Raw genomic sequence first — 21,225 nt, 5'->3', positions numbered from 1 at the left:
GAAATTACAGCAAATCAGTCTCGAGCATATTTTTAGCTAGTAAACACTTAAATATTATGAATTCATTGGAATTTTAGAAGAGCTGCTGCCTATTGTAATAATCATTAGACTCATTTTTGATCTTACAGTTAAGGGAGAGACTGAGAATGGTTTTATCTGGTTTTACAAACTTTTTTCATCTGCTGCATGAGGATCTGCAGTTACATTTCCTAGTGTAAGTAATTAGAGTAGTGGTCGATTAGGAGTCAGAAGTTAAGGTGCAAGTGATCACTCGGTCACTGAGTAGCTGGAGGACTTGGACTGCTTGCTAAACATCTCTGGTCTGTAATAGGATTGGACTAGATAGCTCTTTTTTTTTTTTTTTTAAACATTTATTTGAGAGAGGGAGAATGAGAGAGAGAGAGAGAGTACATGAGCGGGGGGAGGGTTAGAGGGAGAAGCAGGCTCCCCGCTGAGACAGGAGCCCGATGCGGGGCTCGATCCCAGGACCCTGGGATCATGACCTGAGCCGAAGGCAGACGCTTAACGACTGAGCCACCCAGGCGCCCCTAGATAGCTCTTTTTGTTAGCCTTTGTCATATGTGCCTAAAATAGCCAAAACTACTTCTTAAAAAGTGATGTAATTCTTATCTGCCATAAGTCTCAAGTATAACCCTTCAAATACTCAGTTCCGTGTAGCTGCCTCTTGGAAAGAAGTCGGTGCCGGCCAGGCTGATGGCACACATCACAGCAACACTAGTGTATGCTGTTATGTTTTGCAGTCTGTGTGCCGAGTAAGCTCTTTTTCACACAGCTCTAAAGTGGGAATGAAAGCCTACATCATTTTGGGTAAGTCACTTGAAGAGGTTGATGGCTCAGTTCATATGTTTATGAAAGCAAGTGATCACTCACTGTTCCTTGCTTGAAGGTAAATGAGAGATCTTTTTTTTTTTTTTTTTTTTTAAGGAAAGTGCCATGCTGGATGTAAATGAGATGTCTGTAAGTGATGTAAATAACTTAAGAGAAACTGTTACCAAGTGGCATTTTTCCTTTGGAATTTTTATGTTCATTCTAGCCGTCAGTTCTCCTGCACCTGCCTCGGTGGTCCAGCCAGTGCCCGCATTGCACGCTTCAGAAGCTGCCTCCGGACAGAAGATTGCTGTACCAGCCACATCACACCATTTTTGCTTCTCAGTAGACTTAAGGAGTATCCATGATTTGGAAGTTGGTTTTCCAATCAACTGTATATTAAGGTGTGGTCCGATTTTGTCTCCAAGTACTATTTTCTGAAGAGCACATGCCTTTCCTCTTTGGAAATTGCAGAGGGAGAACTATCACCAAAGAGGTTCAAACAGTTGTTAAACCCCTGAATGGAAAAGGGGGCCAGACTCTATCCTAATGACTTTGAATTTAAACCAGGGCGGCATTGGTGGTAGGAGAGCTAATACTAACTGTAGGTATTGATGACAATTTATTCGTGCTCCTTTGTAAAAAAAACAAAACAAAACAGTGACTCTTGAACTGAAAAGGTGTTGTTTCTAGAAAAGGTATCATAGGTCAAAATAAGGGAGGTGTAGTATCTGACTTTTCTCTAAAACTTCATTACAATGGGGGGGGTTACCCTCGGTAACTGAGACCATAAGAACCATACTTAATGAACTGCAAGGGGAATGTGTTCACCCTATTCCATATAAAAAATTGAAATACATATATATTTCAGCCAGTTAAATGGCTTTACTCACTAGCTTGTTTTTAACAGTAATATATTTTCATCAACTTTTGGCTGAAATGTATATTAAATGTAATAAAGTAATGTGTTTTAGTTTGGAGTATTTAGTTTTTTCTTATAAATTTCTTTGGAGCAAGCATTAGCATTTCTAATAAAGTTGTTGCTCCTTATGTGGTTAAAATACAAAAACCTTTCTGTCGTTTGGGATTGCCATTGGCAGGAACGTCAGCCGCTGCACGGTGCTCCTTGCTGGTATTTAAGGCATACCTGCTTTAGATGCATAAATTAACTCTTCCTTGTATCTCATTTTTCAGTTAGATTCTTATCAAGCTATTGCCAAATCCTCTGGGCTTTGATGTGAATAATGGACAGAATCAAAGGGACCCAACCCTGAGTCTGTGAATTCGCAGAACAGGAGTGTTTCTGTCACAGCTTAAGTTTTGCTTTTTACCTCTTGTTGGAGGCTGAGAATCATTATGAAAATGTTAGTTGAAAATTGAGGGCCAAAAAAGGCTTTTTTCTCACAAAGCTTTTCTCAAAGAGTTTCTAGAACATCTTGTAAAATGGTTTTTAGAAATAGAATTATTACTTACTTTCTACTTTACCTTTTTGTCTTTCTCCCTCAAGTTTTTTAACTGAGATCTCTTTACCACTGCTAGTAGAGAATGTGATCTTGGGGTACTTAGAGATGCTGTTAGCCAGAGCGTAGAAATACTGGGATGATCTAAAATTAGAAGCTGTGAGGGGGAAGCCTTGTACCAGCCCACTTAGCAGGCATTCCTCATAGTTTTTGTGGTTCATTCTTGTCCTATGGGCCATTGGTTGACTCATGAAGTGCCTACATTATCCAGCAGTGTGCCTGGTATTAGAGGTTTATGGGCCACGTAAACAAAGAGCTCAACCTTGTGAAGAAGACAGATTGAGGAAGAAGTCAACATGTGAGGGAGGCCAGAAGTCCAGCTGGCAAAGAAAAGGGGGAGAGTGTTGTAAACCGAGGGTACAGTTATGATTCACTTACACACTCTGCATAGAATTCACTTGATGATAAGAGCCATTGTTTCTGTCTTGGAGTCATTTTATGGCATTTTTAAAAACACTGTTTGAGTTTGATCAATTTTATGGTGTCAGGCTCCCATGAACTGTCATGAAACTGTAGTTGGCAACTGCATAATGGGATTTGTGAGATGACCTGATTTCAGTGGATGTGTAATTATATAGGAATTGAGTGAATGCACAGGATTCTTGTTGTAGGAAAAGCAGTTTTCACTAGTAGGCTTTAAGCTCCAGTTTTTCTAATGAATAACAGGATACAAAATGAAATTTAAGTGAGCATTACGTTGTCTTTATATTGGGCTTTAAATACAAAGTGAAGTTCTGCAGTAGTCAGGCATCCTCCCATTGAATCCGGTGTGGTTTCTGTGATGACAGGAAGAGCGCTGTTACTCATTGATTCATCTGCTTTCATCCTTGATTCTCAAAGACAGAATACCATGAGTACACCCTTTTGGCGCTGACTAGGAGTTTTTTTAGCCCATTAACATCAAGACATTATTGAATAAAGAAAATAAGTTTTGAAATTAAACTCAGCAGGTATTTCTTGAAAGTTTACTATGTACCCCAAACTGCTTATTTGTTGCTGGGAGGGCATGGATGCAAAAGATGGGACTGGTGCCCTCGAGGAAATCCTAAACCAGTGGCGGCTTGATCTTTGTTTAGCGGCCTCATTATCATTCCTAAGTCTTATTCTTACTTAGAACGTATCAAAATGATGATCTCTTCCTTATTTGGTGTCATTGCCTTCAAAATACCAGAATTCTTCTTCCCCAGAAGGTCATTCTAGGATCACTTGTAAAGCAGCTTTGGGAACCAGTGCTAAACCCATCATGCATTTTCTCTAGAATTGCTATCATTTTTATATCAACACTGACTGTGTTTGCAGTGTTTTAAAGTTGGTGTTAGGACTAAAGCCATCAGGTATTTGTACCATTTACCAATTTTAAAAATTGTATTTGTTCATTATATTCATATTATGTTTTTAAAAAAACAACACAGACTAGAAGTCTTATCTGTCAGCTGTATCATAGGACTTTGTTTTCCTTAAATTCTAGGTACTCCTATCCATTCTTTGGGAGTGCGGCTCCTATTATGACTAATCCTCCTGTAGAAGTTCGCAAAAACATGGAAGTTTTTCTTCCGCAGTCTTACTGTGCATTTGATTTTGCAACTCTGCCTCATCAGCTGCAGGATACCTTCTTAAGGTAATACATGTACGGTGTGTATGATATTAAGTCACTCTTGAAAATTTATATCTTGTTAACGAAGGGAATTCCTGGAGTTGTAGATTCATAGCAGTCAGTGCATTTGAAGACCTAGAAACAAATGCAGTAAGAATGTCTGTGATGTTTGTCCTTCTGCTATCAAGTTTTATATAGTAATGGAGGCTCTTTGTAGATTTTCGTATCTTATTTGTCTTGCTTTGGATGTTAGACCTGTGTTAGTACAATCTATGAGTAAAGAAGAAACTTTGAAAAGTAGTCTTGTTTTTTCATAATATGTGAAGGTAAATACGAGCAAGCTGTTTAGTTTTTATTCTTGATTCACCAGTTGACTGTAGTGTATTACTTGCTTTTTCTGATTTGTCATCTATATAAAATAGAGGTGTTAATCCAGCTGTCTGAATTGGATTTGTGAAGGAAACTGAAATCTGAAATGTCTTTTTACTTTCTCAGGGTATCACAATTCAAATTTGTATATTAATTTAAAGGGAAGGAAGAAAGAATAAAAAAGAACAGTATTTGAAGGGTTTTCTTTATTGCACAGAAGGAGGTGTAGAAAATGTAATAGTATTTTCTGTTTGTTACCTGTGGAATTGAGCCTTTCTGATCCAGGTAACAAATCATCTTTGAATACATTTAGGGACCTCAAAGATGTTAGTGACTTAGTTCAGAACTGATAGATATGAACACTGGTTTCTCTCTTCCTCAGGATTCCATTGCTGGTTGAATTATGGCACAAGGATAAAATGAGTAAAGATTTACTTCTGGGAATCGCCAGAATCCAGCTTTCTAACGTCTTGTCTTCGGAAAAAACTCGCTTTTTAGGTTCCAACGGTGAACAGTGTTGGCGTCAAACTTACAGTGAATGTGTGTCTTTCATAACAGCACAGGGGTAATGCATTGCCCAGAACTGGTCTTCACTTGCTTTTTATTCTCATTAGCTGCTTACAGCCTTATCCTCTCCTGTCGTTTTTGTTCTCATCTTTCTTCTTTGACCGATGGGGGCTACATTCTCACTTGCTCTTTAGCCTTCTTTAGCTTTCAGGTACCACTGTACCCCATGATACTGTAAACACTTAGGCTCTTAAGTATTTCCCTCCCCCTCTTAAGCCTGACAATTGTAAATTCTGGCTTTTTTTTTTTTTTAAGTAAGTCAAGGTCAAATTTCTAAGGTATCGTTACATTGTCTTGCATTGGGAATGACTGTTGTTCTACTTGACAAATATTTTAACTTTTGCTTCAAATCTGATTTCTGAGAATGTTACAAATGTTTGGCACTTTAAAAAGAGTATTGTTTTTCTGCCCTGGGATTTATCAATGCCACAGTGAAAAACTGAAGTTCATATGTCTTACACAAAAGACCTCTTTTGAGTGATCTTTTTAAATTTAACAACAGAAGTTTAAATAAACTATAACATTATAAATCACATGCCTTGATTTTTGAAGCATGATTAAAATGTAGAGAGAAATCCAGCTCGTAAAAAGCTGAGATCTAAAAGTAGTACTGAAATCCCTTCCCTTGCTCTTGCCCACCTCTAACCACTTGCAGACAGTGAGGAGGTGAGTAAAACTTTGACTCACTTGGAGGATCTGGAAACAGGTGTTTTACAGTATCAGATACCCTGCTGAGCTGAAAATTCTTTTAAAATACCATTCTTGGGGCCCCTGGGTGGCTCCGTCAGTTAAGCGTCTGCCTTCGGCTCAGGTCATGGCCTCGGGGTCCTGGGATGGTGCCCCGCATCGGGCTCCCTGCTCAGCGGGGAGCCTGCTTCTCCCTCTGCCTGTGCCCTTCCCCTCTGCTTGTGCTCTCTCTCTCTCTCTTTCTCTCTCGTTCTGTCAAATAAGTAAAATCTTAAAAAAAAAAACATACCATTGTTTGGTCACATAAGTAGAATATCATGAAAATAATCAGATCATTACTAGTTATTTTAAATCTGTGGGTTATGAATATTAACTTTTATTGCCCTGCTCTGTAGACAGAAGAGTTTTAGGAGACTTAGGTAAGATAGTGTTTCATTTTGCTTCATTCATGTCTTCTAAAGCTGTGAGATTAGAAGAAAAATGTGAAAATTGATTATTAAGGGTTTGCTTGTGTGGGTTTCGTTCACCGAAGTTGTGTTTTTCCAAGGATTTATGGAATAGATTTGATTTAGACAAAGCTACGTTTCTTGTAGCCAAGATTGTATTTTCCTCTAACAGTTTAGTAAATGCTCCTTGTAGTTCTCTGATAGAGAAATCCTCGTTATAATAAAAATTATATATAATTAACCAATTTTCAGGAATTATCCTGAAGCATCACTCACATCCCGTAAAAGATTTATATACAAGTGCTTCGCCCAGGAAAAAAGTGGAATAAGAATTCAGAATAATCTATATATAATCAAGAGTAGGGAAATTTGTTTTTTTCTTAATTTTACTATATAAATTCATTAGGATATTTTATAGGCATTAAAACACACGTTCTGAGTTAAAGCTGACTACATCAGAAAAATGCCCCAGATGGAAATGGAGAAAAAGGGACAAAATGGTTTGATCTTAACATGCATGAGTGCATGTCCCTCTGCACGTACATAAAACAGAGGAAGGAAATGAAAGTTCAGCAGTAATTACCTATGGGCATTAAGATTTTACATTTCTCCACCAGTGTTAGAGGTCATTTTTTAGTAAATGTGGGTATGGACTAATTAGATTGTTTATGCTCAAGTAAGATCCTGTATGTGGAAGGTCTTGAAGCCTATAGAATTTAACTGCAGTTGGAGTAGCAAGAGTGTCAGGTACAAGAAATGTGACCTAGTCACTGCTAGAGCTTTGGGGAAATAAAAGGAAAAATAATAGAAAAGGGTTTCCATGAACTTTAAGATACTTCTGATTTCACCTGCAGGTCAAACAACAGGATAATGGATCTTTCTTATACAGTAACTCTAGAAGATTATGGACTAGTAAAAATGCGTGAGATTCTTGTCTCTGATTCATCTCAGGTCAGTATCACTGAGAGTGAAATCTGACTCTTCCCAGTGGATCTCATGCGCTACATGTGTGAGCGTACTGGTTTCAATTCATTTTCATTCATGTCTCAGGGTTTATCTGCTGTGCAACAGAAGCCATCTTCCGTTCCTCCAGCACCTTGTCCTTCAGAAGTCCAGACAGAGCCTCGAGAAACCTTAGAATACAAAGCAGCCCTGGAGCTAGAAATGTGGAAAGAGATGCAAGAAGACATTTTTGAAAATCAGGTTACTTTGTCTACTGACTACATTTCTTTCTTCTCTGTAAGGCTTTTCTCTCTCTCTTCCATGGGTACCCTACCCAGTCCCTCTGAATATCAAGAATGCTTTACTCTTATATAAAAACAGAATAAAAAAATACTCGTTAAATGACAGCTGGGCAGAAGCCATGCAAGAAGGATTCCCCTAAACTTTCTCCATGACTCTGGGGCAGAATTAGGACTTGAAGGTTAGAAGTCAGAGACTGAAAACTTGAACATTTCTTTTAATTTCAGGCCCTCACGTAGCATACCCTCCTGGAGCCTGAAATCATCTGTCTGGAAAAGAGAGAGTTAGAGAACAGGTCTTATGTTAGCTTTATTCTCATATGGGCGTTCCTTGCCTCAGGCCTTCTCTTTGTTTGGTTTAGGAATAAAAGGGAATTCCTGAAAGAAACCTATCGGTGAACAGTATTAATTCTTTACCACCGAACAACTGATTGGTGTGTTGGAAATACTGATGTGTTTTCTGTGACTGTTTTGTCTTCCTCTTGTAGCTAAAGCAGAAGGAATTGGCTCATATGCAGGCTCTTGCCGAGGAATGGAAGAAAAGAGACCGAGAGAGAGAATCGCTTGTAAAGAAAAAGGTAATAACTTCTATAGAAATCAAAGGTGGAAAGGAAAAATATTAATGATAGTATCTTGTACTTGCATTAAAGAAAATCTGTGGAATATCAAAGTATAGTGGTTGTATATTGGCTTGGATAAAGTGGATGAATGGGTCAGGAGTAGGAGGAAGGCCTTTCTCTTAAGGTGTTTGGTGCTTTTTCGATTTTGAACCCTGCAATAGTAGTATTCTTTCGAAAACTGAATATTCTAGAAAAAAAGCCTACTTCTGTATGAAAAAAGAAAATAAGACATCTAAGTATATATAAATGTTATAATTTGTTAGTTAATAAAAAAGCATCAAAAACTTATAAGCTCTTTTTAAGAATTTAATTCTGGAATAAATGACATCTTTAAAAACAAAATGAGACCATCTGATCTTACTCCAGAAAGCAAAAGTTCAATACTTACCTATTTACATTCAAGTTATTGAGTAAAACAAAAACCCTGAAAATTAGACTTGTTTTAAATATTGAAATTTAACTTTCATTTTAGTGGTTAATGATGTATCTATAAATGGGAGGAGACAACCAATGGCAAGATGGTTTGCTACACTCGACCAAGCCAGGAGCAGGGTGCGGACTAGAATATTCTTGAAAGTTACTTTATTTTCTTCTCTGATTTCAACCATTTACATTTAATGGGTGATTATTGACATGGTTGGGGTTTTTTTGTTCTTGTTTTTTGTTTTTTTTGTTTTGTTTGTTTTATATATTTGGGTTTAAATCTACTCGGTTTTCCATTTGTTCCATCTTAGTTTTTTCTTTTTTTTGTCGGCTGCTTTTTCCATTTTTTGGATTTATTGACTTTTTTTATGATCCCATTTTTTTTTTACTATTACCTTATTAGCTGTATCTCTGTTTTACTGCCTTTTTTTTTTTTTTTTGGATGGTTGCTTTAAGGTTTAAAATATGTAGCTTTAATTTATCACAATATGCTTCCAAGTGCTATTCTACCACTTCATTTGTAGTGTAAGAAGTTTACAGCAGTACGTGTCCAGCATATGTCTTTTGTGTTGGTACCATCATAGATTTTGCTTTTACATGTATTACCCTAAAATATATTTTTGCTTTACAGAGTTAGTTTTTAAAGAAGTAAAACTCTGAGGCAGTAGTCCTTTTTTATTACCCAAATACATAACATTTCTTTTAGTATGGGTTCGATGGCAATAAATGCTGTCAGCTTTTATGTGAAGAAGTGTTTATCTCTCCCTCATTTTGAAATAAATATATTTTCACTGGGTATAGAATTCTCGGTTGACAGTTTTTTGTTTCAGTCTTGAAAGTTGTTTCATTTGCATTTCGATTTGTGTTGTTTCTGATAGAAAATTTGCTGGCCCTTTTACCTTGGCCCTCTATCTGTAATGTCTCTTTCTCTGAACTGCTTTTAAGATTTTTTTCTTTACCACTAGTTTTCAGCATTATGATTTTGATGGGCCTTGTGCTTGTGTGTCTTTGTATGTCTGTGTGCGTGTGTTCACCCTGCTTGGAGACTTTGAGCTTCTTGATTATAGGGTTTTATCAAGATTGAAACAGTTTGGGTTTTTATTGCTTAAAATTTTTTCCTGTGTCTCTCTCTCCTCTTGTGCTTGGATTGCAATGTACATGTATCTTAGACTGCTTGATATTGTCCCAGTAAGAAGTGAATTATTTTTTTAAGTTTTTTTTTTTTTCCTTCTCAGTGTTTCGTTTTGGGTATTTTTTATTGCTGTGACTTCAGGTTCACCTGTCTTGTCTTCTGAAGGGTCTAATTTGCCATGAATCCATTTGAACATAATTTTTCATTTCATATACTGCACTTTTCATCTTTGAAAGGTCCATCTGGGCCTTTTCCCTTTTTTTAAACATACTCCACTTTTCCTCATGTTCATGTTTTCCTTTTCAGTATCTGCAATATATTTATAATATGTTACCTACTAGTTCCAACATCTGTATCATTTTGAGGTCTCTTTCTATTGTTTTTTCACCTGGTTATAGGTTACATTTTTCTCCTTCTTAGCATGATGGGTAATTTTTTGTTAGATACCAGAAATTGTGAAGCTTACATTGTCAGTTGCTGGATCTCATTATGATGTGAGGTTACTTGGGATGAGTTTGATCCTTTAAAGTTTGGCTAGGATGAGTTGACAACATCCCATAGCCTTGGGCTCCGTAACAGTATGTAGATGCCTGGTGTGTCACAGGGTCTCTTCCCTCGGACGGGTAGGAATGCACACTCCTCTCAGACCTGTATGAGCTCTGGGAATGCTTCATCTTAGAGCTTTCCAGTGGTAAAGTCCCCAGCCTTTGGGGTTTCACCTCAGATTGGAGCAGACTACTCTGCAGGTCTCAGGTGCTCACTCTCTCCACGTCTCCCTCCTCTCCTCACCAGCTTGACTTGCCTCATCCTCTTTGGTCTGTCTGTTGCCTCAACTCGGCCAGATGGCGAGGGTCTGCTGGGTCCCCCCTTCTCTGAGCTAGAGTCTGGAAAGTGCCTCCAGGAAGTCCACGAGAGTTCCTGGTAGGGCCTCATTTGTTTCTGCTCTGTCAGGAATGATGGTCCTGGGCTGCCCATTCTCCAGTGTGTGAAAGCACTTGTTTCGTGTGGTTGTTCCATTTGTGTTTTGGTGGGGGGGGAGGCAGTTAGTCTTCTATGGGTAGACCGAACAGAAGGCCCCCAAGCCTTTGACTTTAAAGTAACTGTTTCAACTTTATCTCCCTCAATTCTCAACCATTAAAAATTTGAAAAACCGGTGAATTAAAAGAAAAAGATAACAGGACCACTCTAAAGCATCTGTTCTTAAATACTCAAATAACTGAAATTTAAAAATTTAGAGGCCCTCACACATACTTAAACTTTATAGTAGTTGTACTAAGTGTGACTTTTATATTAAGTAGCATTTATAGTTCTCCAGTATCCTTTATGAATTGAATCTGAGCCAACAAATATTGAAAGTTTTTTAATTTTTCATTTACCTTTTAAGGCAAGACGAGTTTATTGTTGAACCATTTTTTAAAGTGCTGTTGAAGAGTTTTTCAGCGTTGAGGTTTGCAAAAGTCAAATCTTGAAACATTTTTTAGTTAATAATTTTGACAAATCCACCTTGTGCCCTAATTGAACTTTCTGTTGCCAAAAAAAAAAAAAAAGAGAGAGAGAGAGAAAAAACAGTTTTTGTGTAAGGAGTTGGAAAAAAAAAGTCAAAGTGATTTCTGGTTGGTTGTCATTTTGCTGTTATCTTTTCAATTGGCTTCCAGTATATACAGTTTCTCCTACCATTTCAGCTTGAATCGACAAGCTCCTGATTAGTTAATAAGAACTCTGCTCAGAAAATGGAATATGATATCTGTCTAGTAAGTGGCTCAGGTATTTATTTGAATTAGTCATGTCAAAAAGTAGATTGGATGTTGCCATTTTATTTCAATCTAAATACATTTGGGAGTTACAACTCATCCAGTGTAACATGTGCTCTGTCTTGTAAGAGTATGGTCAACTAGGATGAGATCTGTTTTTCTAAAACTTGGTAAGTTACTGTAAAATTGAGTCCGTGGGGAGAAAAAAGCAATTTTTTCTTCAATAGGATGAGACCTTTTCAAGCTAAATTCTCTGAGAATCTCACCATACTATTTTTAGGTCTAAAATGTATGAGCCTTTTCTGTTCATTTATTTTCACTTTATTTACCTGTTTTCTTCAAAACAATATGTAACTTCTTCAATAGTTAGACAGTTTACCTGAAGGAGTCTGGGTAATACTGATGGAACATTATGCAGTCATTTAAATTTCATTTTATTTCTGCTATTCGGCACAAAATAATTAATTAATAGTAAAATGGAACTCATCTGTTTATTATGAGGAACTTCTATCTTGCCTTACCAAAAAGATGCTAACTAGCTAATAGCCCACCAATTCAGGATGTAGTGGTGAAGGAGTGTATGTAGTAAAATAAAACTATATATAATCAGACCTCAAAGATACTAGTATTTCATAATAATAAATTACTATTTTAAGCTTATGATAGGCACCTAATGATACATATCCTTATGGGTGACTGGGTTTATTAATCAATTAATGTTTTTTGGTCATCTTTTGGGACCATTTGGAGGCATTATTTTGTTACCTGAAAAGGAGATTGTTTTTGTGGAAATTTCTCTGTTTGAAAAAATAATTTATTCTCTGGAGTTATACATAAACTTTTCCTCCAAATAAATGAAGCCTGAGTTAACCTTGAAACAGATAATATAATGATCTACCACCCACGTGGGGCCTTTGGGGTGAAGTGAAATATACTAAACCTTTATTTCCAGAAACCAGTGTATTGCTAATAACCTGGTTGTACAGACGGATATGCTAAACCCAGTGATTGTTAACTAATGAATGTGTCTTAAAGTAATTTATGAGTAGGATACTCTGGTCCTGTTCTGCCTTCTTCATAGCTGAGATCATGTTTATTCTGTCTTCTACATGACTTCCCATCAGATAGCTAAAGATCGCTATCATGTACCCACAAAGAAGGAAGAACTCAGTTCTACATAAGGGAATAGTATGAGGAAATGTTTCATGGATAAGATTATGCTTTTACTTTGGTAAAGATTAGTAGATACTACCAGGTGGACTCAAGGGACATTCCAAAGAAGTTTGAAATAGGCTTGGCATTAAGAAAATTGTATGTAGGTTGATGTGGGAAGAAGAGAGGAGAGGGTATGCCTCAAGAAATAAGGCATAGAGAGGTTTATGGAATGTAAATGCTCCTCTGTTCCATTTTGAGGGGGTTAGACTTGATCCTACAGACTTTCTCAGCCAGGGTTTCTTGAGAGAATTAAGCCCTAATGCTTGCCAGCATCTACTATCGCTAATGGATTAACTTGATCCTATGCTTCTACATTAGTAGAGAAGACAGAGAAAAAAATTACTTGAATTATTTTTTTATGTTCTGTGGTTCAGCTGATAACCCAGCTTGGGAAAGGTAGAAATTTGAGAAACATTTTTTTAATGAAGACTTTTATGTAAGAGAACAAGGAAATGAGATTTTCGTTTTCAAACAGTCATTCTGGTGGAAGTATAATGGACAGAATGGAAGAGGGTGAAGCTAAAGTCAGGAAGACCAGGGAGGCAATAATATATGTAAAAGAAGATGAAGGCTCAAAAGTCAGAGCAGTGATAAGGTGGTAGAGAAAAGGGGAACGGGAGTTAAAGGGAGTGAAGGAGGTTTAAGATCTGAAGCCTTAAGGGATACTCATTGCTACCCAATGCTCCTCCTCCTTTCCCTAAGCAGTTCATTCCCTCTCCAGAACAGTTCTCAACCAAGCCTCCCTCATCCTTACCCAATTTGATCTTTCCCTTTCTAAAACACTTCCTTTGCTTGACCTCTCCTCCTATAACCTTCCTACTGTTCTACTGAATTCACTGGTCTCCCCTTCCCAGTTTTCGTGCTGGATCATTTTTTTCCCCTCAGCCTCTGCTGGGTTTATTGGCTTGCCCCAAGGCCCAGTCCTTGAATCTCTTTTCTGTTTTTACATTTCTTCTGGTGTTGTCCTCCACTTTCTTATTGTCCTATACAAGTATGCATATTATACATAATATATGTGTATTATATATAACATGTATCCACTTGCATCCCCTGCCTCTTCTCTGGACTCTGCACTTTGCTGTTGACATTGCCCACTGACTGTCTCATAAGCAACTCAAATGTGACCTAAGAACAAGCTCTGTATCTCCCTCCTGTATAAATTTGTTCGTGTTGATTCCCCATCTTAATAAATGGTGATGCCTTTTACTCAGTTTCTCAGGTTACAAGGCAAGTTATCTCTTGACTCTGATTCTGATTCCACATCTAGTTTATTAGCAAATCCTCGTGGCTCCACACTGCATATGTATCCTGGAAACGAACCACTTTGAGCCACCTCCTTCACAACTTTATGTCTCGCCTAGGTGACTTCTCTCCTAGTTACTACTTAACTCAGCATCCCTTCCTCTTTCCTGACCCCGGTAGCTGGTTATATCCATATCATCCAAGAGGGAGGCTTTTAAACCAAAAGTCAGACAGTGCACGCCTCTGCTAAAACCTGTCATGCTCTTCATGGCACGTAGAATAAAACTCACATTTTGTACCAGGTCCCACAAGGCCTTAGGTGACCTGTCTCCTAGCTTCCTCTGTGACCTCACTTCTGTCAAGCCTCCTGCTACAGTCTGTTCTTACCAACCTGGCCTCCTTGCAGTTCACCAGATGTGCTAAGCCACACGTCCCCCACCTCAGGATCTATGGAATGTCCTTTTCTTAGAAGTACTTTCTGGTCTTTGTTCAGGATAATCCGAGTGAGGCCTTCTCTGATCATTATGTCCAAAATACGCCTTCTTCCTTTGCTCCCCGCCACTAGCTAGACACTCATTCTGCTTATTTTCATCCTGGCATTTACTTAGGATTACATTAAATATCCACTTCCTTGTTCATAGTTGGTCCTCCCTCAGAATATAGGTATCACAGGACTTTCTTTTACCCACACCTGCTAGGTTTTCAATAGATATTTGTTATTTAAATGATGATGATTTCCCGTTTTTATACATTTTTGAGTTTGAGATACCTAGGGAGTATTGGCATATGCAGCAGATCCTTGGGCTTAGAGGTCCTAACCTCTGGAGGGGGTTTTGACTTGGCAGGCTGGATTTGGGAGTGCTCCGTATACGTGATGGTAGGTGGTTTGGGTCATCTGCGGAGGTCATGTAGCAGGAAAGGAGACCTCCTGAGACAGGGCTCTGGGAACGCACACATTTGCCTTGCCAGAGGCAGAACATTGGAATTCTGACTCACCATCCTGTTTCCCTATCCCTGTAAGACTTTATAAGGAGGTGTAGGGCACACTTAGTTGTTTTTTGTTTTGTTTTTTAGGTAAACCAAAAGTAGGTGGTAGAGTTAACAGAATTCTTACGTAAGTGATCATGATTGGTTGGTATGTCGGGCCTAAATCACTGAAATAAAGTTTAACAAGGACAAATGTCAAATTCCGTAGTCACAACAGTCTTTTGGACAATAGTTATGTGGGTATAGTTATCCCAGGTTTAAAAACAAAAGTCTTGGGGGAATTTCTTTGACACAACAGATGGCGTGATCAGGATCCTGAAATAGCACATGCGATTTTAGATGAAGTTAATGGACTTGCTGTTCTTGTCTCAGGCAGGGGACATTCTTTGGCTTCGGAAGTAGTGAGATCACATCGGGCTACCACATTTTTTAAAAGACTTAGTCTAGAATCTAATCTCTAGATTAAATCTAAGATATTAGATGATGTGAAAATCAAAATATGTGAATAATAGCTAAAACTTGTGTTTATCTTGGAGAAGAAAAAAGACTAAGAGGATATATGATGGCTATCACCAGATTCAAATATGTGAAGATATTTTTTTTTTCTTCTGTCTAAGGGGTACAGGTAAGGTTCAGGAGGATCAAACCAAGGTCCTATTGACTACAGGAAAAAGAAGATTAAGATGTTGCCTGGGATCTGGAGACTAGTTGGTGAGGATAGAAAAACTGGTTCAGAAAGTCCTAGTAAAAATGATCAGTTACAAATGAAAGATAGCAAACTGTCAGATTCCTACATGCTGTGTAGGCTGAGCTAGCAGACCTCTTATTCTGAATGGGACTCATAGGGTCAAAGAGCAGAGCAGGACTGCAAGCCCATGGCAACCGGGGTACTAGGCTTGGGGCCCAAGCAGGGAATGTGGCTTCAGAAGCGATCATGGAACTGCAGGAAAGGATGAGATCTGAACCAGGAGGAGGACAGACTTGAAACTGACTAGCTGATCTAGCAACAGAATTCGTTCTAGGGAAGGAGCGTAAGCGATGAAGGGGGGCATCAGAGAAATACCGGAGTGTTGACCAAGGCAGATTTTAAGGAGCTAGATGTTGCCTGAACATAGGATTTTACTAGCAGTCTGATTGTCCAGTGGGAGAAAGAGCTTCCTCGGGAAACTGAATGTCACTAGAGAGAGCCAAGCAGAAGCGAGATGGGCTTCCTTCCTTAGGGTACTGGAAAGAATTTCTGCTTTGAATTGGTGGATGTAATTCATGATTTTCCTATTCCCACGTCTTGTGTTTCAGTAAGTTAAAATGTATGCATCGTTGAATTTGTTCATGTTTTGAATTTGGGGAAAAGGTAATTTTTCTTTTATCGTACTTTAGGTGGCTGAATATACTGTTCTAGAAGGAAAACTTCAAAAAACCCTAATTGACCTAGAGAAGCGAGAGCAGCAGCTTGTCCTTGCAGAGTCAGAGGTAACTGTATTCCTCTATCGTACATCTTCATTTCCCAGAATCTGTGTTCTAGGTCCATACTATTATTTTTCCTTTATGCTCATATAAACTCCATTTCATGGAAGCTGTCTTGTAGGCATGATGGAGAAAACTGCTGTTCAATAATAGGTCAGAACGTGAGGAATAGATAGCCAAATATTTGTTACTAGAAATGTTAATTGTTAGCCAGCTTTGGCTGATGTCTGCAGTTGTAGAGACTTCTGGTTAAGTTTCCCATTATGGGGAAGGAAGGGAGAGTGGTACTACGTAGAGAAGAGAGAAAATGCAGCACAGGCTTAGTGGCCTAGCCTTCTGACCTTGCTCTCGGTAAGAAAGGAACACCCTTGTTGCCCATTAAAGGTTAAATCCGAAGGATGGATGAAAACTTTTGTTAGTGCTACGCCTAGTTAGCAATTTTGTTAGGTCGTACTAAATTTTACCCTAAATATTTATTTAAATTACTACAAAAGTCACTTCAAAATACTTAGAATTTACCCCATGTTAAATTTATATGCCCCTTCCCTAACCACACGTGTTTCTCAGAATTTTTCTCAGCATCTCTCTCTTAACTTTGTCCTCACATTTTCTGGAATTTCTAAGTTGATTTGGAAACAAATATATTTAAGGTCAAACATCTAATATAAAGGCTCAGTCACCTTCTGTGATACAGGCAGAATGTAAGAAATTTTGTGGTTTATTTTTAGTAGGCTCCATGTTTTAGTAGGCTACACCCTGAAATCAAGACCGGAGTTGAGATCAAGAGTTGGCTGCTTAACCAGCTGAGCCACCCAGGCGCCCCCATTTTTTTTTTTTTTGAAGGTTTATCTATTTGAGAAAGAGAGTGTGCATGAGCAGGGGGAGGGGTAGAGGAAGAGGAAGAAAGAATCTTAGATGGTGTCAGACGCTTAACCGACTGAGCCACCCAGGCACCCTCAAAATATAAGAAATGTCTAAAGAAGAAAAGAAACTTGGGCATATTTGCTTAGATAATACAATGGGTTTTATTCAAATAAGAATTTTAAGTTATTAGGGCCTTTTCAATTGAATTTATGTGAGTCATATATGGAGTTTTGGATATACTTTTTATATTAGAATTAAGTGATGATGGATTAAAATGTAGAATTTCAGTATGTTTAAACATTAACTCTAATAACGGAAAAGGATATGGAGATAAATTTGTAAATATTCCAAACATTGACTGTATATAAGGATAATAGACTACTGAACAGTGTCACATAGCCAAGAGCAAGCCCACCTCTTACAGATGCACCTGTTGTCAGGTTCAAAGAGAGAGAAAGGAACTGAAATTAGAACGTGAACGGAACCTGCAAGAACTTCAGGACTCTATACGGAGGGCCAAAGAGGATTGTGTTCATCAGGTGGAACTAGAAAGGTTGAAGATGAGACAGCTGGACGAGGACAAACTCCGACTGCAGCAGCAGGTGGGAGCTCGAGCTTCTATTCACTGAAAAGTGAGAAAAGTGAGAAAACTACACAGTAAATTGAACTATTGATCATATTGATTGCACCGAGATTCAGATTGACTTTAAGTCTTGTTTGCCTAAGTCAAAGCTAAAGACGACGTTGGGATAATGTTCCTTCCCTTATCATTATTCACATGACAAAGAACTAAATTTGACTCCACAAATTTTTTTTCTGACAAATTTCGTTGTGGCCAATACTTTGTTCATGGACTGTTATATAGAAGTCTCATGTAAAAGATGAAAGATCGAGTGGTAAAAGTGGGCAGTCGGGATGGGCTTCACCGGTAGTGCTTCCCTTCTTCCACTTCTTAGGGAGATCGAGCCTTCTAGAATAGAGGCTTCTAACATGCATTAGATTCACCAGGGGATCTTTCTGAAAAACCCATTTCTACCTTGTCCCAGACTGATGTAATTAGCTTGCATCTTTGTGGGAAGCACCTTTGTGGCACAAACTGGTATTTTGGAGAAATTAAGCCCAGGCACTCCTCTAGAACATAGTCTGAGACCTGGGGGAAACCTGGCAGGGGAGTGGGGAGGGAGCTGTGGGGCAGCCCACGTGTCTGGGAGCTGAAATTGCTCAGCCCTTCACTGGGAACATTTCACAGCTTATATAAAAGAAAACATTCTAGGCCCTGAGTCAGAACTAGGTTCCATATACTCAGCACACAGTTCTAACTAGACAGGTAGAAAGGACAAAAAGACACCCTGTGATCAAGTATCTGTGTTCCGGTATATAAAAGCGGGTCACACACTCAATCCATGTTGTTTATGGACCACTTAGCCAAAGAAAAAGAGCCCCTTACGCCTCATAGCTTACTTCTGTACAACCTGATTGGGGCCACAGTAATTATGATGATGTCTCTGAATGGTGGAAAAAATAACAAATACGAAGTCTGGTAGCTTTTGTTTAAAACAGAAATAAATGTGACAGAGATGCTTTAGAAAGGTTTTAATTCAAATTTAAAAATAAAAGTTCAGATATTCAGAGAGATAAACTTCAGTCATTTGAAGAATTTTCAGGTAATGGAATACCTCATTACCTTAAGATGCTAGATAAATCCTAATTGGAATTATTTGTATTTACTGGCATGAAATACGAATTTATTATTGATAATTTAAGTTCCATTTCTGTCACAGATTTTCTCAGTATTTCAAATTCAGTTAAGTCTTACGTCTTACAAGATAAATGGGTTTATCTATGATTGGTAGTTATAGTGTTACATGTTTTTGGAAGGCATTTTTAACAGTGCTTGTTTTCATTTGATTAAAAAAAATCCCAGATCAAATAAAAAATTTTTATATCCTGTTTTTTGGGTTGGGGGGTTTGGTAGTTCTGAAACTGTTAGAAGGGGAGTTATATATAGACTTGAGTCAAGGCGGTCTCTCTCTTTTTTTAATTTAACGAAGTATTTGCCTGCTCTCATCAGAGCATTATCCTGGGGGATGAAGAGATCTGGATGCTACTTATGTCTCTGCTACATCCTGGCTCTTAGGCACTGCCCCCATTATTGAGCTTCTGCAACCTTTAAATTTCTCAGCCACAGAAATGAAGGGATTGGGCCAAATCATCTTGAAATGACTTTAACTTGTAATATTATTTGAATTATGGAGTTCTTACAGCTTCAAATAATAAGAAAAAGAAATACAGCACTAAAAGTTTTTGTTTTCTCCGTAATTAGCTGGTATATCTATAATGCACAATATTTTCTTACATGTGACATCCTAAGTACGTAGTATCTGTATTTTTATAAGGTGAATTTCATTTGCCATGTAAAATTTACCAAAAAGGTTCTGGTGATACTGGTTTTATAACAAATTCCATACTCTTAAAAAGTTTTTGTATGTTGTTAATTTTCCTCATTATACCTCGGGGATTTTCTAAATTTTCTACTATAAACATGTTTTAGCATAAGGAAAATATGACACTGTTGAATCAAATTCTATAGTATTGAACTTAGCATACCGGTGTTTTTTTTCTTTTTTAAATACAGCTTACTGATGCTGAAAATAAGTATAAGATTTTGGAAAAAGAGTTTGTTCAGTTCAAGGATCAGCAAAGCAACAAACCAGAAATCCGTCTACAGTCTGAAATAAATCTCCTCACCTTAGAAAAGGTACCCATGTCAGATTATGGCAATTTAACTAATTCTAATAATTTATAAAGTCAGTAAGTATTACGTGAATATAAAATGCAATAACATTTCACTGTAGTGTTCTGATGTCAGCTAAGGACAGAATTCTAGACACATGACCTCGTCAGTACTTGAATTTCTTGGCTTTTATCCATTTTCTCTGATCAGAGTCGTTGGTTGCAAACCACATCAGTAACTAACTGTAGGAATAAAGGAATCCCCAAAACTTTCAGGAAGGCTACAGAACAAGTTTCAAAGTAGGAGCAAGAACCAGGGGCAGCACAGCATGGCCTGTCCCCAAACCATCTTCTCTTGCTGCTGTTGGTGCTGTCATGGTCGTGTCCTTGGATTTCTGTAACCCCCACTTCTGGTGCCAGCCTTGCCGTCGGGAATGCTCTCTGTGTATTACTATCCTTATCAGATTCAGCATCCCGGACAGGAGCATTCATTACAAGCCTGCACTCTCCTCTTAGCCTGGAAGGGGGGATGTCCATCCTTTTCTGTTTCCTGTCCTTGGAAGCCAGGTCCTCCCTCTATTTATCTGGGGATTCACCACCAACAGGAAGTATGTTCTGGTTCCTACTACATAGGAAAATGACACAGGTTATAAATAAGAAAATAATCTGTGGAAGTTAAAGGCCACTAGGGGGCACCCTCAGAAGATTGGCGGACGGAAGTTGGGAAGACGCCAGGGTAGTTCTTCCTTCTCTGTCTTTGTCGCTGTGCTTCTCTTACTTCCTCGGGTAGGAGGTGTACTTTATGGTCCCCTGTCCTACCAGACAGCCCTTCTCTCAGCTTGCCTTGGGCCATCCCCACTGGGGCTCTAGCTCACTGGACAACCCCTGGCTCTGGGTTCTGGGGATGTAAGAACTGCTCCTCCCGCTACTTCCTCCTGGAGCCCCTCCTACCCCGGAGAGGTAGAGACTGGCTGATCCTGCTCACCCTGGGGGACCCCTCACCCGATCCCCTCCAGCATTTCTGCTTTTCTGTTGCCTGCATTAAGTTAATCTCTTTTGAAGACCTAGAGTGATGTCTGGTTTCCAGGCAGGATGCTGATGGACAGAACTGATCTTTCATTATCCAGCAAAGATGTATGTTCTCTGACACTGTGCTAAATGCTATTCCGAATGATTACAAAACGTTCAGGATAGAGTCAACTAAATGACAAGTCATGCAGAGAGGCAGGGAACTTACCTAGATAAAGTGAAAGGAAGATGATGGCTGGTACCATCTAGCTAACTTTGTGTTACTAAGAGCCATGAATGTAAAGGGGAGACAAAGCTCCTTCTAGTGAAATCGTGATGAGACTGGATATGGAACCTAAAGGACACATGACCTCTTAATGGGTGAATGTGTAGGGGAGGATATTCCAGAAAGAGGTATTCAGGCAAAGTAGGAAGGTTAGGAAGTCTATTACATATTTCGGTAATAGCTTGACTAGAACCTAATCATTATTGTCCTAGTTTCAAAATAAAAATTGGACTGCCGAGAGAATGCTG

The 21,225-nt window shown here is 38.5% G+C and overlaps 1 protein-coding gene across 3 annotated transcripts in view; it reads left to right on the top strand.

The window, feature by feature from the left end:
* The window catches only part of CEP120 (centrosomal protein 120), a 64,138-nt gene that overhangs the window by 21,412 nt on the left and 21,501 nt on the right, over positions 1–21,225 (top strand). For all 3 annotated transcript variants that reach the window (XM_045891713.3, XM_045891705.3, XM_045891723.3), the window contains 9 exons: positions 1,055–1,232; positions 3,817–3,966; positions 4,694–4,876; positions 6,866–6,962; positions 7,062–7,214; positions 7,741–7,830; positions 16,000–16,092; positions 17,391–17,552; positions 19,586–19,708. In XM_045891713.3, coding sequence (XP_045747669.1) covers positions 1,055–1,232; positions 3,817–3,966; positions 4,694–4,876; positions 6,866–6,962; positions 7,062–7,214; positions 7,741–7,830; positions 16,000–16,092; positions 17,391–17,552; positions 19,586–19,708 — 1,229 coding nt within the window. The remainder of the gene's footprint in view (positions 1–1,054; positions 1,233–3,816; positions 3,967–4,693; positions 4,877–6,865; positions 6,963–7,061; positions 7,215–7,740; positions 7,831–15,999; positions 16,093–17,390; positions 17,553–19,585; positions 19,709–21,225) is intronic.

Source organism: Mirounga angustirostris, unplaced genomic scaffold (assembly GCF_029215605.1).
Source record: "Mirounga angustirostris isolate CCGP_5_RB_7025 unplaced genomic scaffold, mMirAng1.0.hap1 SCAF_7, whole genome shotgun sequence".
Lineage (NCBI taxonomy): Eukaryota > Metazoa > Chordata > Mammalia > Carnivora > Phocidae > Mirounga > Mirounga angustirostris.
This window is presented reverse-complemented; position numbering and strand designations above follow the sequence as displayed.